This window comes from Solanum pennellii, chromosome 10 (genome assembly GCF_001406875.1).
Source record: "Solanum pennellii chromosome 10, SPENNV200".
In the NCBI taxonomy this organism is placed as follows: Eukaryota; Viridiplantae; Streptophyta; class Magnoliopsida; order Solanales; family Solanaceae; genus Solanum; species Solanum pennellii.
The window spans coordinates 79,682,126-79,699,559 of record NC_028646.1 but is presented as its reverse complement, the minus strand read 5'-3'; the positions used below and the strand labels follow the sequence as shown (position 1 = coordinate 79,699,559).

The 17,434-nt window shown below is 34.2% G+C and overlaps 3 protein-coding genes across 5 annotated transcripts; all 3 read right to left on the bottom strand.

Moving 5' to 3' along the window:
• Nucleotides 1-561: 561 nt before the first annotated feature.
• On the bottom strand, nucleotides 562-5,088 carry LOC107002147 (nuclear transcription factor Y subunit A-2-like). Of its 3 annotated transcripts, none has more exons than XM_027912065.1 (5): nucleotides 2,663-4,892; nucleotides 2,294-2,341; nucleotides 1,876-1,940; nucleotides 1,532-1,672; nucleotides 562-1,287 (listed from the first exon to the last, which is right to left on the bottom strand). In XM_027912065.1, exons 2-5 carry the CDS (start codon nucleotides 2,313-2,315, stop codon nucleotides 871-873), a joined length of 645 nt encoding a protein of 214 aa, XP_027767866.1. In that variant the 5' UTR covers nucleotides 2,316-2,341; nucleotides 2,663-4,892; the 3' UTR covers nucleotides 562-870. The 3 variants fall into 3 exon arrangements, with proteins under 3 accessions (XP_027767866.1, XP_015055541.1, XP_027767867.1); XM_015200055.2 differs by having other exon boundaries at nucleotides 2,659-4,891; XM_027912066.1 differs by having other exon boundaries at nucleotides 569-1,287; nucleotides 4,512-5,088.
• Nucleotides 5,089-5,284: 196 nt separating this feature from the next.
• LOC107002146 (replication protein A 32 kDa subunit B-like) lies at nucleotides 5,285-9,635 on the bottom strand. The gene is made up of 10 exons (XM_015200053.2): nucleotides 9,460-9,635; nucleotides 9,087-9,197; nucleotides 8,899-8,996; nucleotides 8,721-8,762; nucleotides 8,554-8,631; nucleotides 7,196-7,271; nucleotides 7,013-7,105; nucleotides 6,821-6,897; nucleotides 5,668-5,736; nucleotides 5,285-5,568 (listed from the first exon to the last, which is right to left on the bottom strand). The coding sequence occupies exons 1-10, from the start codon at nucleotides 9,568-9,570 to the stop codon at nucleotides 5,484-5,486; spliced, it is 840 nt and encodes a 279-aa protein (XP_015055539.1). The 5' UTR covers nucleotides 9,571-9,635; the 3' UTR covers nucleotides 5,285-5,483.
• A 597-nt stretch (nucleotides 9,636-10,232) lies between these two features.
• On the bottom strand, nucleotides 10,233-15,805 carry LOC107002142. Its single transcript, XM_015200050.2, has 3 exons — nucleotides 15,390-15,805; nucleotides 10,814-10,921; nucleotides 10,233-10,723 (listed from the first exon to the last, which is right to left on the bottom strand). The coding sequence occupies exons 1-3, from the start codon at nucleotides 15,699-15,701 to the stop codon at nucleotides 10,412-10,414; spliced, it is 732 nt and encodes a 243-aa protein (XP_015055536.1). The 5' UTR covers nucleotides 15,702-15,805; the 3' UTR covers nucleotides 10,233-10,411.
• Between the last annotated feature and the right edge of the window lie 1,629 nt (nucleotides 15,806-17,434).

Below are 17,434 nucleotides of genomic sequence, written 5' to 3'. Positions count from 1 at the left end.
CGAGTTCAAGTCTAACAAAAAAAATAAAATATAGAAACTAAATGTTATTGGTAAAATAGGTGAGTACTCTATTTTTAATTAAGTATTTCGGGTTCAAGTCTAACAAACAAAAAAATTGAATATATAAGGACTAATGGATTATAGGCTATGATAGGGTAGTGAACACTCTTCTTTTCTTAACCACATGTCTCAGATTCAAGTTTTGAATATATAGTTAGTTTTGATAAAAACACTCTACCTTCTAAATTGAACTTACGGACACGATTCCAAATTCTAAATTAATCTGACGTCAAAATGAATACCAAATATCGAGTTGAAATCCCAAAAAAGAATGAAATGGTCAAAACTCAAAAGTATGGTCTAAGTCTAACAGGGCCGGGGTTTATACATCAGAGAATTTTGAGTACCAAAGAGAATGTTCTCATCTGAAAGGCTGTTTTGGCTTACATATTAATCATGGAGAGATTATAACGCTAGAATTTTTCGAAAGTAACAAATAAATATGAAAAACTAATACTTAGATATAATTTTAAATGGACTGAACATCTGAAGCTTGAACAATATAAGAAATGTCACACGACCCAACATCAGAAACAATGAATTAAGATGAGTCTTACTCTGATACAATAGTACAAGTCCAGTCTCAAACACACCAAACACTAATCACTTCAACTCAATTTTTACAAACCAACATACACACAACATTACAAACTCGATAATTTTGAACCTTCATAAACGTCTTACGTCCTACTTTAAAAAAAAAGTGCATTAAGGTTTTAGCACTTCGTAACATCCATGTAGCTACCTGGATAGCTACATGGAATGATATATGATAAGCAACCTTAATGAGTATAGCCAAGGATGATCTGCCTATTCTAGCAACCAAATCGCGGTAGGAACAGAGTCCATAGCCCTCAATTTGGTTGTAGTAAGGGTAAAAACGTCATCAATTCTGAGGTTGTTGCAGCAGCAGTTATCAACTGCTGCTGCAGAACCCCACTTACTGGCCATGAGAATGTCATGGCCAGTATTCGTTATATCAAGAAACGCGTCAATAGAGGAAATACTGTTAGTTGTATCCTTTGTTGAGTTAAAATTGAATAAACCACACTGCAAAACTTCAGAATTTTGTGATCTAGTGTGATGACATTTGTTGTTGCTAGTCTTGGTTGTACCGTTTGCATCATCGTTGATACTTCCATCCGTCTTCCTCGTGTTCAAGAAGCGCCCCCCACCTCCTCTAGGTCTACGCTTGGCATGGAGATGGCGCGAGAGGTGCAAGAATGGCTGTATACATTAAACCAATACAAAAATTAAGCAACCATAGTGAGCGAACATGAAAAGAAATTTAGGTACGAGAAAATATAAAGCTAGCTGGAAGTAATCTCTTCGTCTCAATTAACTATCATTCATTTCTAAAGAGAGTGCTCTAAGCTTTATCATTTGCTAACATGGAAACGCCAGTTGTTATCATAGTATAGTGCATGAGTCAAAGTCATACGTAACTATTTAGTCAAAAGAAGAATTTTACCTTACGCGGTTTAAGTAAGTTCTTCTCTATTTCCTTTGCGCGGAATTTTCTACGCCTAAGTATCCCATTATATTGCTTGGCATTGACAAATATTGGGGTTTCATCATGAGAGGTGAAGTTCAATGGTAGCATAATCCGGCCCTTCAAAATTTTTGAGAATACAAAGTCCATTATTAGTATGTTACTTTGTGCAATTTGATGAATAATTGATGATTGTTCAAGCAGAGAATTCGTATATCAGATGTATGAGATACGAAACTCAAAAAATTAAGATACTTCAGGTGTGGTGGTATCATAAAGCTTTTATATCGACGATATATATAATTTTAATCTAGAAACTTTACCAGAGGTTGACCAAATAAACCTAGATCAAAGTGGCCTTGATAGTCCATATTATATGATTGAGAGTCTGCATAGATATTAATAAGAGTTTAATGGAAGTTTCATACAAAAGCATATATAACTCCAATTTTCTTTATTATAAATCAATATATAAGGTATCCTTGGTAAAAACATATGGAGGAAAGGTGAAATTGGTAAAATAGTGAGCCGATAATCACTCAGAAACAATATGTGCCTAAGTCCATGGTGAAGCAAGATTTAAAATTAGAAATAGAAAGTTTATCGTAATTTATTTAATTACAGTCAATACACATATTTATATTATACCCTTTATCATTTAATTCCAACATGTACTATAACTCAGAATTGTTCCCTATAAATAACCTAAATTTACTTAAAAAAAGATAAAGAGAATATTACCAAAAGACATAGGCTGCTCCATAGATAATATTACTCTAAAATAAATTCCTGAAATCCAACAACAAACAATAATTGGACATCAAATTAAATAAGGCAAACAATTTTTCACACTTCAATTTCACCAACCAAATTATACAAAAAAAATAAAAATAAATTGAACTTCTTAAACAGTGGTTAAACAATATAGAATGAAGAGTGGTAATCAGTTGAGTATTAAATCATATTATGTATATATAAAATTGAATTGTGTATACATACAAATCGAAAACTACACTATACATAAAATCTTGAAGGATATATTTATTTTATTTTAAAAAAATAAAAACCAAGAAGTTAATTAGCTGAAAAAGAGAAGAGTGACATACTCACAAAGAGAGGAAAGAAATGTCAAATAGATAGAAGTATCCTATGAAATATAGCCTAATTAAAGACTATATCATAAGGGGGGAAAAAGGGAAAATGTTTATATTTTTTTTCCTAATAAATCTTGTCCAATTGGTCCCTAGCCAAGTGTCATCAATTGTATGTATGTGCACTCTGAACATGTTGTTCATAAGCTTTTTAGAATACCTATGTGATTAGGTGTACATATAGTTTTATGTTATTTGGGTAGTGTCATTGTACAATTATAATTTAATAATTTTGATTTAAATTTTATGACTTTAGCTATTCGGTTAATTAGTTGAAGGGCGTATAAGGATATAATTAATCTTTTCATATGCATTTTGTATTCTTACCTTTATGATAAACATTGTTTGATACTCAATGTTAACTATGATCTTGTAGTATAAGTATTTGAGTTAATTATCTGTTTCGGATTCGAGCTTTAAAAATAAAAAAGATATTTGAATTCCCCTTTAATGAATCTTAGTGTTTATAAATGCCAAATGTAATGTTGTGGGTGGGGAATGACTAGGGCTTTTGGATAATTGATAATTGAGGTGGTTCTTTTTTGGTTTCCACACTTGGCATAAATCTATACAATTGGCTCCCACTATTATAATTGGTTGGTGAAGTATTTAGTATCTCTAGATGACTTCTATTGATAATATTTTTGTTTTTAATATAAGATTTTAAAATTTAATATTTTTTAAAAAAATCATAATAAAAAGTGCTTTTTTTTCTTCAAATGAATCCTATATAGTAAGAACTTAGATTAGGTTAGATTAATAAGTAGATATATGTATGAGCATATGCATTGAAAAAAAACATTGTTATGTTTTTCTCTTCTTCTTTTTCCCTTATAATCGTGATATTCAGACTAGCTATTGCATATCTCGATTAATTTTACATAATATTTGTTATATATTTTCCACCAACAATAAGAATTATATACCAAAAATAATTATCGTTACTGAAATTTGAACTTAAAACTTCATAATTTTTGGTTCACCTCGTTGATCATAAGTCTTTGACGTTTTTTCTCTTTGTTTTGTTGTTGAACACTTATAAATCAAAGTACACTTTTATTTAGGTTAAAAGCATGACTTGTATGGCAAAAAAAAAGTCCAAATTCTTTTGATCATTACTAAAAGTTTTTAAAATCACAAAAATAAATTATATAATATTCTTTACCAAAAAAAAAAAGGAGGAAGAAGAAGAGGAGAAGCTTCAAAGAACTGCAAAAATGGTTCATAGCTTTAGATAATTATTGCAAAAAATGGCAAAAAGATGTCTTAAATGGAACTCATCATACTTTGCCAAATGCATCATTTACTATCAACATTAATAATGTTACAATTTTTTTTTTATCATTCTTTAATGAACTTAATTTTGATGATGTATAAATAAATTAATAAAAACCTATTCCAACAATCCTTAAATGGTATATTAATCAACTACATGAAAATGACCTAACCCTTATTAGGTAACTTTACTTGGATACCTTTTTTGGTAAATAAATATACACATTGGATATATATTAAGATTTCCAAAAATTATTACAAACTCAACGCATTATTGTAGAATGAATAAAACTTTACAATAATTTTTTTTGGTGGATGATATATTGAAGATTTATTGGAAGCCATAAGATAGCTACATGTGGAAAACACTCATTAGTGCCACATAAAAGTTACTTATATGATACTTTTTTGTTGCAAATCTTTCAAAGATTTAACTTTTTCATTAAAGTACACAAGAGAATATTCAAAATTTCTTTTATTTATAATTTAAATATTTCAGATTTAAGCTTTTAAAAATGAATTTTTCTTTTTACCAAAACCGATACACCAAAATAAAAGTACTGCAACCCGCAAATTCACATTTAATGAAATTTTAAGATGAATATTAAACATCGAATTAAAAAAAAAAAAGGAATGCTAGAGAGCACCTATCATTGGACTTGTGTGGATATATGATAAGAACTTTTAATAAACCAACTTTATCAAAAAGGACAAGCCAACAATGAACTAACCTGTATTTATATACATGTTATGTTAAAAAGACATTATTAAAACCTCTTTTAAAGGGGAAAGGAAGAAAAAAATATATAGACATGTGCAAATCTGGAACCTTAATAAATGAAGTTAGCTTATTGTAAAAATATAAAAAATAAAAATAAAAAATTGAACGTTTCCATCAAAATATTATCAAAAGTATGGAATTTTGAAAGGAAATCTATCAAAAAAACATTTTCGAAAAGTTTTATTTGTGATAGTCTGATAAATATATCATATGTTAAATTTTAAACCATAATAAATAGCAAGTGGACAGATTAATATACTGTCAATTCTTGATAATAGACAAATAGCATACTAAATACTGACTTGACTAATCAGTAAATCAAGCTTTTTACTTAAATGCTGCTAAACACTTTAGCGATTCTGAATGTGATGACTACAAATCAATATCTTCACGACCCAAATGAATTAAAACCAGAATTTTCAGTGAGGAAGGGACCAACTAGCATGTGGAGGCATATCGAAAATGCTAATTCATAATGATAAACTTGGTTCAACCTTATAAACATCATTTCAAGTGAGATTGATGTTCCCAAAAGACAAGGCGATACTGTTTCATGGATAAAATTATAAAAGATGAGATAAAAGTTGCAATAGTCAAAAGCTAACAAACATAGAGCACAAAAGACTCTTTGAGGGAAGAAACAACAATATATCCAACAAAAACAGCACATATACAGGGAAAAGGACATATCTTATAAAGTTGCTTATCAATTTCATCTCCAACATCAACCGTTTCCAGTAGACTTGTAGTGAAACTCGTCTATTGTGGTGTAAATTAGACCTTCTGATTCGAGAGAGTCAAGAGCTTCTCTGTCATACAGAAACAATAAGGAATAAGGCAATAAGCAAGAGCAGAAATGATCCAATGTTATTAATCATGAAAGAGAACGAGAAGGGAGAGAGAGGTACGAGATCTTCTCTGAAGGGAGTTGTAGCTGTTGGACTAGCTGATTGCGATGAACCCCTTTTTCAAGTGCACTGAAATAGAAATGATAAGAGAACATCAAAATCGTTCAAGGAACTTGGAATTCATATTACAAGCAAATAAAATACACTATCAATACTATGTTGCTTGGACCCCCTCCCCCCAAAAATGTTGTCACACCCCTGTCGGATAGGTTTTGGAGGATCCAGCAGTAAACTTTATGATCCAAGCAATATAGATAAAAAAAGATTATGAAAAAACAAGAAAAATTAAGTCAGTTGGGGGACAGTTTTCAATACTTGAAAACGAATTTGTTTGGTTTCCGAAAAATCTATTTTGAAGCTGTTCGCAATATCTACCACAAGAAGTCACTCCTTGCTTCAAAGGCAATCCTCTCGAAGTTCTTGTTGTTACATAGATTGAAGAAGCTCTGTTTTATAAACAGGAAGATGAGGAGATAAGGCGCAAAGGATATTCAAATTCTAAGTGTTTTTTTTTGGTAACCGAGAAATCTGTCTGTGACCCGCCCTTTGGACAAATCACAGCCTTCTAAACTCGGTGAATAATGGGTCTGCCCTTCTCCACTTAAATATTGGGCTTCACTTTGCATGGTGTGGGGTTTGAACCTTCGACCTAAGCCACAGATCCTCCACCTTTTGCCACTCGAGCTAGGCCTTGGGGGCAGATTCAAAGTGGATTTGACATGCGAAAAAAGGCATCATGACCCACTACCTACGGATAGGCGAGAACAGACTCTTTTAGACTGTTATCACTTATCTGTTCTATTATCCATACATCCCTTTCTTTTCCTTAAGATATTTTAAGAGGCACTGAACCCACCTTAGGTGCTGACTGAGCACAAAAGCAAGACAAGGGATAAAGGAGAAGTACCCAAACTGGACTAAAGCAAGTGAATGATTTGAGATTCGAGTTATACCAAGAAAAAACACTCTTATAATTTTATTTCAATGTCATGTGCCAGAACAAGATTATCAGACAAAATCAGCAGCCATCAAGAAGGCACTTCGACATGTAATAATAAGTGTTCATTTATACAGATGTGATTTTATTGGTATTTGCACTAGAACTGCAAGCACTGCCCAGTGAGCGAAAGTGCTGGAGATTCAAATGACTTACAGGCATGACGGTTGTTGCAAGTAGTCCAAGACCATCTTATCTACACCTCTGATCCCGTCCATGCTGTATCCGGGAAACTGAAACATGAAAGATAAAGATAAAATCATTGACTACATAGGAAATGTGAAATCTGAAAATGCATATAAAATTAACTACACAAATTAAAAGGAAGAGAAATGTAATTTGAAATACTTGATTTGACGCTGAAGCTTGGTATCCCTTTAGAGGAGTGTTGAAAGCTGAGCTAGGCACTTGAGATGGCATAGAGGAACTATCATGTTGCTTCTGGAGTGGCAAAGGAAATGCAACTTCAATCAGAATCTTATGTACAGCATATTGTTTAGCTCAACATATGCAAGGCAGTTTGTTAAATACCCGTAGACTGTTGTAGCTATGAACATAAATGACTTGAGCAAAGTGGTATGCAATCTCATTGTAGTCATCCACGGGCCTAAAAACCACACATATAAGAAATTAGGATCTTTACCACCAACTCGTTAAAGCCGATACAAAGGTAACAGGGGCAGGGGTGCATCCTGCCTCCTCTAACCTCCCCAGAGCCATAGTACAACAACATACCCAGAATAATTTCACATGCTCAGAGACATAGCATGATAGAAATAACAACTCACGTGAAAGTTTTCCATGTTTCTTGTCCTCGCCATTCATACACTATTATAAAAGGATAGGTGTACTGTTCTGTCCATAAAGATGCTTTTTCATATACCAGAATCTTTTCTTGCAAACCATCTTTCCATGTCAAGTTGCAGTTTCCCGGATGTTCATTGGTTTAAGAACAAATTTTTAAAACATGGTTAATGAAAATAATGATCACCAATTATTCATGGAAATATAGTCGACAAATTTGGTTTACCCAGTTATTGATTCAACACAACTAAGGGATTTATCAAACAATGCAAAACTGCCCATTTGTAACAATTTTACACACCAGTTTGCTCAATTGTTCTCCTTGTGCCTGTTCATAGGCATGGTCATGGAACAGATATAATTGCCTCATTTTGACAAACAACTATCATGTCACGTGCTTCTGAGAAAATATTAGTTGTACACACTCCCTCCAGGCCTCCACCTTCTACCTGATGAACTTCCTCAAAAACCTTACCACCCCAAAAAGAAAAGGAAAAAAGGTTTATGCTAATTAAGCAATTATAAAAACAGCAATATACATGTATAGTCAACACTTGAAAAGGACAGAGGTCCTAGATAGTAGATACATTACAAAGAAAATCAACTAATAAAGCCATGCGGGGATTAACTAGGGGAAAAAGGGAAAGTAACTTACTAAGACCAACGAGGACTTGAAAATACTAAAAATCAACATTAATATAAGTTTCATCTTTTTGCAGTGTCTCAAGTAAAGATAAGTTAGTAACTTTGTGCTGAAACAATGTTGTGCAATGCATTGCATACACGAATGCTGGACAGATTACAAACTATGTATTAAAAATCTTTTCTTTGAGAAAACCTAAAGCCCCACAGCATAGCTTTTCGCAAGCCAGAGGCAACCACCTCAAACTACCCGAGAAGAGTAATAACTTGTGCATGATTTTTCTTTGAGAAAACCTAAAGCCCCACAGAATAGCTTTTCACAAGCCAGAGGCGGTTACCACCTCAAACAACCAGAAAAGAGTAATAACTTGTGCATACGCTGACCAACATTAATATACTGAAGCGAAACAAAATGAGCAATTCAGAAACCCATACTGAAATACCTGACTGAGTAAGCCATCAACTGCTTTTTACCGTGAAAGCCTTTCAAGTGTCCATGGACTCGAACATACATGCCATTTCTATTTAACAAAGAACCCAAAAAATATAATAGAACATGATATTAAAATATTTTAAGTGAAAAAATAACAGTATTGAGAAGAAGAATTACGTGACTGCTTCCATTTCCTTGGTATCAACAGCTTCATTTACCCTGCATAGTATGCATCAACCAAATTTACAATTAAGTTTTAAAAACACAAAGTCAAGTATGTCGAACATAGTAGACTGTGGTTTAGTGTTTCACTTAAGTATAACAAAAATGAGGGAAAAACGAAACTGACTATTACCATCGAAAACAGTCAAGGCGCCCTGTTCCATCATCCACCCCAAATGATACATCTGTAACCCTTTCCACTTTGTTGCATAAAATACCCACCAGTTTTACCTACAAGCATGTCAAATTCTAAATCATTCATATCTTATACAGCATAAACTCCCAACAAAACAGCAGGAACCACGAGTATAAAAGACTAACATTATTCACATCAACTCCGTCAACGAGAAAATTTGTCTTATCATCACTTGATTGAAAGGCTTCACTAATTTGCTTGACGGTTAATGGAATCAAAGTCTGTGAATCACGATTCTACCAATAGAGAAACAAAAAGAAAATTTTGATAAATATGTTAGAGAAGTAAAATTCAAATACTTCTCAGAAAAAGGGCTAAAAAACCTAAAATCCGAAAGCAAAAACTTTGCTTGATAACTTCTAGTTTTCTATTCAGAGTTCTCATCTTCTCTGTTCCTATCAGTTCCAGCAGGGTGTAATAGATATTTATGGAGGATAATAGCATAACGAGAAACTAAAGCCTTGTTCACATTTTATATGCTAAGGAAGTAAAATATACCTTGGCCGGAGAGAAAGAATGATCACCGACGGTTTGAGTAGCCTGCGACGGCATGAAACCTCCGCCGGAAAACGCCGCGTTGCCGTCGAATTGATTGTTCCCGCCGTACATCTCTCCGTCACTTTGTGTCACTCTATCGGGTTCCCGCCTCTTTAACTCTTCCTTCTCCAGCAATCTTTTCGCGCTTTTAAAACACTAAAATATAAGAAAACTACGATTTGGCCCTTCAGCTTTCTCAAAAGTACTTTCTGCGAAAAACTATTTTCTTTTTTTAACTTCCGTTACTCTTAAAAACACTTATATTGAATAAATTTAGGAATCACATATTTTTAATATGAAATTACAATCTATTCTTCTTTAATTTATAATTACAATAAGCTCGAATACATTAAAGAGAATTCGAATACGTTATAACATAAATCGAATTCATTAAAAGCTAGCTCGAATACATAATATGTAGCTCAGATACATTAAAATTCAGCTCAAATATATTATAAAATAAACCGAATACATAATATATAGCTCGAATACATTAAATATTGACTTAGATTCATTAATATGTAGCTTAGATACATTAAAGAAATAAGAAATTTTAGAAGTTTTTTAGAAATAAAAGGGGATATTAAAAATAAGAGAAACATAAAACGTGTATTCCAGTAATTTTTCCTATTTCTCCGTTTCATTTCACTTGACCCATGTTAACTTGATACTATCAGAAGAAAATGAAATTTGTGGCCTCACTTTCTCCTTTCGTTTTGAGTTTAACACTTTGATTCACAGAGAAAAAAAAACTACTAAATGAAGCAAACATGAAGAGAAATGTTGTCAAATGATCTTCACATGGATACAAAGTAAATGAACAAATTACAAAGAGAACACTCAGAAATAGAGTAAGAGAAGCCATTATAAAACAAGTAAATTATACAAAAAAACAGCTCTAACATACATACAATCAGAAGAATTTGTTGTATTGATCAGTGAGAGAACCGCGGAGATTGGAATAAAGGCCATAAAGAGAGTACTGTCGAAGATTCTTCACTTCATACCATGAATTGAAAACAGATTCATGCTTATCAGTGCCAGAAAATGTAAGTTGTATCCCGAGGCTACAATCAACATTACCACCTCGATTCTTGCAGTTATTAGTCCTGATAGCACAGTCCTGACCGTTGAGGCACACAAAGTTTGAGTTGCCTGAGCAAGACGAGCATCCATCTCTCTTCCAGTACAGGTTTTCCAGCCTACCCTTTTTGAATTCATGTACCTACGGATCAAACACAAACACCACATACTGTTGTAAGATACCAAATCAACCGATGTGACACCAGATCTTGTTGACAGCAATTTCACTTACCAGAGTAAAACTTGTTACAGTGAATGTACTATTAGCAACAAAAGCAGGCAAAGACCTAGCAGCATATTTCCGACCAGCAAATGCAACCATGTAACCTCCATAAGAATCCTGTGGTACAGTAGAAGAAGCGTAGGAGGTTATTAGATGCATATACAACTACAACAACAACAACATACCGGGAGGGTGGTGTGCACGTTGCCTTACCCCTACCTTGTGAAGGTAGAGAGCTTAGTAGATGCTTTGAATATAGAAATACAGGAAATAGCAGTTCCGATCCTTGAATTATTGCTAAGTTTCTTTGTTAGTCCTTGTGATATTGGACCTAGCACATTCATCCTTGTGCTCCAACTACTAATGGAAGCTCAGAAAAGTCACGATCTCTTAATTTCAAGAAAGGCATAAGTATCTCACAGACTAAATTCAGCACCAAATACTTCTGAAAAATAACCTTATTCTGTATTTTACCAGAAGGATTTTTCATAGCACGGTCTTCCCAATTACCTCTAATTTTGCCCAGACAATGATAAAAATGAGCCTAATGCCTAAACCTGATGGAGTGGAGGGTGCCGGCTTAAGTTATAAAGAAAAAGAAAGTGTCGCTATGATTGCAAGAATGAAAAGATTTGATAAAAATGGAGAGTCAATTCTAACACCGTCTTTGGATGATCAGGACTTCCCGTGCCCTGATTTCACTAGAAATGGGTTGCATACTCAACTATCTGTTTACTACTTGTTCCCTACAATAAACAAAATGATTTGCAGAATCAAATTGAAACACAAAAGCACAACATATTTGTGGAGCTAGTGATTTTTATTGTTGGTAATCTTCTTTTCACACTATCTAAGGAAATTGGAAGTGTGTTTCTATTCATGTCTTTTCTTCAGGAATTGCAGACGGGACAGCTTCAAAACTTTGAGAGAGCCGAGAGGAAGAAAAGATGACAGGGGAATAAATGGATAGCCAGAGTGGCATTCATATAAGCGAATTGCCATTTTTGAGTTTCTTAACAATTTGTTTTCTCTATTGGCTTTCGTTAGTAGTTGGATGAAAAGCACATACTTCATTTAATTGAAGGATGCATGTGATAAGTCCAATATCACAAGGACAGAAAAATAATTAAGCAATAACTCGAACCAAAATTGCAATTTTACAAACTATATCCCCAGATGATGAAAGTACTCAACCATTACCCAAAGAAAAGGTACCAATGGGCTTCATAAATTGCAGAATGCAGAAAAATAGCGAACATGAAGAAATAATGCATGCATATACTTTACTGTAACAGTTGAAAAATAAACAGTTGTCTCTAGCTACAAAGGCGCAGCAAAAAGGGTCCAGATAGGAGAAGAAAAATGGAAGGAACAACAATGCTTGATTATAAATTAATTCAAAAAATCCCTCACTCAGTACGAATCAGTAAATAAATCACTCCCCTTCTCCCAATATCCCCACCCCACTCCCATAGAATAAACAGAGAAGAAAAAAAGGGAAACAGAAGAGGCTTCTTGAAGCAGCAAAAACAAGAGGGATTAGGAGTTGAAATAAACAAACGAGCATAAACACTTAATGAAATTATCAAAAGAGGTTCCAAAATGATCGGCAGATCATGAGCTATTGAGTGTAATAGGACTCCTACAATTGAAGAAGACAACTACTGTGATAAGAGGGAAGCAACTAGGGCTGGCAAATGGTTGAACAAAACAAGTAACCATCCAATCCAATCAAATCCATCAGAGATGGGTTGGATAACCAACTTTTTGAGAAAGGGTCAAATATGGAAATCATCCGTGAAAATATGGATATCCAGATGGATGATACGGATATCCACATAATTAATACCCATTTATCTGCCTGTTATTTTCATGAGTTCTTACTTTACAAGAGTCTAAAGATTATTTTGGCTTTTAGGTTGTGTTCTCACCAGACTATTCCTAAAACCATGTATGATATGTATATCCATATTATCTGCCGGTTAACCCTTTTTTATCCACATTAAATATGGATGGATTGGACATTTGATCCCTTTTTGTTTAACCCATTTTCAACCCACCCATATCCTATCTGTCCCACCCGTTTGTCACTCCTAGCAGCAACAATGGCAAAGATAAAAAGGTAAGGCATGTTTTCCAAGATGATAGTCATCTAACAGCACGGTTTTATTGCAGGTATGTAAAGCTTTGGAAACGTTTTCTAAAGTATTGACAGCATTGGCAGACCCTTGATATTCTACAAGTTACAGTATGGAAACATTGGCACAAGTCACAACCATTAATCTTGATTCTTGACTATAAATGTGAGAGCAAGATAATAAATGGTATTTGAAATGATTCACATTCCCAGCACCCACTACCTTGCTGTGAACCCTAAAACACAGTAAGTAGGAATAGGGGGACTGAATGTGAAGCATAGCATATTGCTTTCTCTCTACAGCTCTCTGATAGACAAAAAAAAAAATAAGGACCATTAAGCACTATTCCCTCCATCCCTAAACGATATAAGGTGGAAATGGGCCTCCTTTGAAAATTGTAATCAGCAAGCAGAAGGTACAACTAAGCCCAAAACAGCAGCACTGGTAGCGCATGTCCATTACAAAAACCTAATTTGGGAATCCATCAGCTCTTCTTCGTCTCAACCTTAATTGAAGAAGACAGATAGAGGCGTGTGTACGGCGTTCCATGCTTGCCATGTTGCCAATTATGGAAGACGGAGTGATTATAAGGTGCAGATGAGGGAACGAATGCCGAAGATGAGACCCCTACGAAGGTCAGCCATTGTACAAACCCCAGAAATCATGTCAGAAGCTAGTCGCTGCTTCAATTGCAGTGATAATCAAGTTGAGGGGTAAAACAGAACAAAGGGAAGGCATCAGAAGGTGAAAAGACATATTTACCAGTGACCAAGGTGCTATTGCCCCAAAAGGCCAAAACATAGAGTTAGTACTTAATTGAAGAGGAGAACCTATTTTTATGATACAGACTTAATCCACCCCAAGCTTAAAGTTAACCCGATACCTGAAAATGTCCTTAATATTAACATGATGTGCAAATGGGTCCCTGTAGTTCCCGCTTCCCAAATTGTGGTCATACAGGAGAAGATCCTGATGGCTAAAGGCAGCTAGTGTTTGGAACACCACAAATCATAGTTCAACACTTGCATCCTATTTTCATAAGTAAAGAAACTTTTAGCACCATTTGGTCTATTTTCTAGGCTCAGTTACTTGGATCTTTAAGAATATAAATGATAACAATTCTTTACTGTTGATGTTTTAATACTAAAAGTTAGCTATAAGTTGCATACAATTGCTTTCAGCAAATACATAAATGATTGCAATTGTTCTCTTGATGACAGTGTATTACTAATTTATGTCAACCTATAAGTTGCACACTGGTGCTACCAATCACTCCAAAAACAAAATTCAAGACTGCATTAAGTCATAGACATCTGGCAGACAGGACCAGATTAAGAAAGAAACAGGAATTCATCAGCACATACCCAAACAGTAAGGATACTAAAGGAAAATTACGATAGTTACAAATCATGGGATATTGTTACAAAGAAGGAAACTCGCATTCGTCACTATAAGAACATTAATCAAGTCCAACAGTTTTAGTTCTAGAATTAAGAACCAATGGATACTCAGCCACAAGAAAACAAATGCTTCGGAAATAATTGTCCTCCATTAGCTAAAGTGAATGAGATAAAACGTCAAAACCACCAGCAGAAGAAAACCCAACCACATTACATTCTTCATACATACCAAGTACTCTATCCCAATTCATTTATCATATTTTACTATTTCTTCTATACCAAAATAATGATATTCTATATATAGAAATAATTTCCCTTCTTTGTACGCAACCTTACGCCTAACCTGTGAAGGTAGAGGTGGTTTGTGAAATTGCGTGGTCAACAGGCTCAAGTAAAGCATATCATAATCAAGTACGGAAAAAATAAAGTAATGAAGAAGTCATGCTATAAATAAAGGATAAAGAGAGCAATAGCAACAACAAATAACACGGTAACTGAAGCAAAGGACCAGAGCGAAACAACAGGTAATAATAAAATCGAAGACTAAGATAGTATTATGAGAGTAATAATTATAACACTAAGTAAAGCTAACTACCTACTAAATGTTTACCCTAATACTCGACCTCTCCTTCCTATCTAGGAAAACAATGTCCAAAATACTGTGGCTATAACTTTCTTCATTCACAACCAAGACCCTTTTCATTCTCACTTAGCCTCCACCCTAAACTAAACCTAAAACCAGAACACTCCCATTTCAAATCTAACCCTATTACACCAAGTAATCAATAAAACCTTCAACTTTCAGCCTTATACAAAAAATTACATCCAAGGCATTCTTCCTTAGCCCCCACCCAACCCTACAACCAAAATCCCCAAACCAAACCCAACACCAGAACAATCCCACTTCAGATCTAACCCCATTTCACCATATTTCCCCAAGTAAACAAAAAAAAAACTCAACTTTCAGTCTTATACAAACAATTAACAGTATAACTCAAATATAAGCAACAGAAACAAAGACAAAGTTTATTGAGGTTAAGATCATACAGGGAAGAAATTGGAAGTGTTAATGGTAAGCAGAGAGATCTCATCCACTTTAGGTCTGAACACAGCAAGTTGAGAATTTGAAGACGAAAGAGACAGCCTCTTATCACAAGGAGACAATTGAACTGAGCTGTTGACGAAAAATGATGTTCTTGAAGAAAATGCTATTCCAAAGCTAAACCCATCCGATCTCTGCACTTTTGCATCGGCACAAGGTGAGTATACATGGTTCGTGTCGCTGCGCGATTGTGCTAAAAGGGACAGAGATGATATTAGTAGAAAGACTTGTAGTAATGGTAGCCTTTGCATCGCCATTGTTAGAGAACTCTGATTCTGTGAAGACTCAAAAGAGTGGAAAAGACAGCGGACAATTTGGGCAAAGGTCAGAGAAGGCACAACAATTATTAATTTATTATATTCTACCAAACTCAAATAACATGTTATCAACGATATAATATATAAACATGACTCGACATCAATTAAAATTATGATTTTAAATTTGAGTATACACCGATAGACACTTAAACTTATATAAATTTAAATAAACTCCTACATGATGTCACGTTGCAATTTTGTATCCTTATGTCAAGTAAGACATGTGTCTATTTATTCAAGTTTATACAAGTTCAAGTGTCTACTTAAAGTTGAAGGTTATAGTTATCTGCTGGAGTCAAGTTAAGGATCATATTTATGTATAATTTCATTTTTTCATTATCATAAAATGTTAACTTAAAGTTTTTAATATTTAAATTTATAAAAGGAGATTATGTTAACTAAAAAGGGACAGAGAATAGATACTTTTAACTTGATTTGAGAGTTGGTCCTATAAACATTTCAAACTTTAAAAATGTATATTTAGAATCCACTCTATTTAAATATGCATTTTTAGAGTTAATGTTTGAGTTCAACGGCTTAAATGGTCATAATGAAAAGTGAGGGTGTCACGACCCAAATCTGGGGCCGCGACTGGCACCCACAATTTCCCTCCTATGTGAGCGAACCAACCAATCTAACCCTTATCATTTTAACATATATCAACAGAAAATAATGCGGAAGACTTAAACTCATTAAATAAAACAAATCAACATCTATTAATTCCCCAAAATCTGGAAGTCATCATCACAAGAACATCTATCTCAAATTACTAAACTAAGAATGTCTAAGAACAAAAATAACTAAAAAGCTAGTCCATGCCGGAAGTTCAAGGCATCAAGACTCGAAGAAGAAGACCCAGTCCAAGCTAGAAGCGTTAGCTCACCCTGAAGATCCGGTGTGTCGAAGACTGGCTTGATTTACTGCTGAGTTGAAGTTGACGGAACGTTTGCTGCATTCCACAAATAACAAAGAAGAAAACATAAAAGTAGGGGGTCAGTACAACCACACGTACTGAGTAGATATCATCGGCCAACTCAAAATAGAAGATAATATATATCAAGTAATATCATAAAATCAACTATGATGCTTAACATGTAGCAACAACGAGTACTATATCATTAACAATTTCCACTAAGTTCACACATGAGGACTCAAGCCTCAATACCATACTCATTTGGGAATTGGGTTCATTAGATTGAGTATATTCATTATCTTTCAAGATTCATTATCTTTCTTCCCCTTGTGTCGGTACGTGACACTCCGCTCCTCTATTTTCTATCCTTGTGCCGGAACGTGGCACTCCGATCCTTATTCTATCCTGGTACCGGAACGTGGCACCCGATCCATATTCTATCCTGGTGTCGGAACGTGACACTCCGATCCTCATATTCTATCCTGGTACCGGAACGTGGCACCCGATCCCCTAATTCATCAAGCCTTCTTTTATACTAAGGCATCATCAATCTCATTATATAATTTATCAAGCCTTCTTTTATACTAAGGCATCATCAATCTCATTATATAATTTATCAAGCCTTCTTTTATACTAAGGCATCATCAATCTCATTATATAATTTATCAAGCCTTCTTTTATACTAAGGCATCATCATTAACAGTGAATTAGGGTTTCTTTCAAGATTTAGGATTCAATAACTTCATCATGCTTAGTTTAT

Excerpts from the sequence above, each read along its gene's own strand:
- LOC107002147 (XM_027912066.1), bottom strand. The coding sequence starts at position 4,590 with ATGTTTAATATTCATCTTAAAATTTCATTAAATGTGAATTTGCGGGTT. Across the intron at positions 1,673-1,875 it reads GTTTATTTGGTCAACCTCTG|GGCCGGATTATGCTACCATT; the intron begins GTAAAGTTTCTA and ends AAAATTTTGAAG. Across the intron at positions 1,288-1,531 it reads ACTTACTTAAACCGCGTAAG|CCATTCTTGCACCTCTCGCG; the intron begins GTAAAATTCTTC and ends TAATGTATACAG.
- LOC107002146 (XM_015200053.2), bottom strand. The coding sequence starts at position 9,570 with ATGTACGGCGGGAACAATCAATTCGACGGCAACGCGGCGTTTTCCGGC. Across the intron at positions 8,763-8,898 it reads CGCCTTGACTGTTTTCGATG|GGTAAATGAAGCTGTTGATA; the intron begins GTAATAGTCAGT and ends CATACTATGCAG. Across the intron at positions 5,737-6,820 it reads TTGCAACAACCGTCATGCCT|TGCACTTGAAAAAGGGGTTC; the intron begins GTAAGTCATTTG and ends TTTCTATTTCAG.
- LOC107002142 (XM_015200050.2), bottom strand. The coding sequence starts at position 15,701 with ATGGCGATGCAAAGGCTACCATTACTACAAGTCTTTCTACTAATATCA. Across the intron at positions 10,922-15,389 it reads ACACTTCCAATTTCTTCCCT|GATTCTTATGGAGGTTACAT; the intron begins GTATGATCTTAA and ends ACTGTACCACAG. Across the intron at positions 10,724-10,813 it reads CTGTAACAAGTTTTACTCTG|GTACATGAATTCAAAAAGGG; the intron begins GTAAGTGAAATT and ends TTTGATCCGTAG.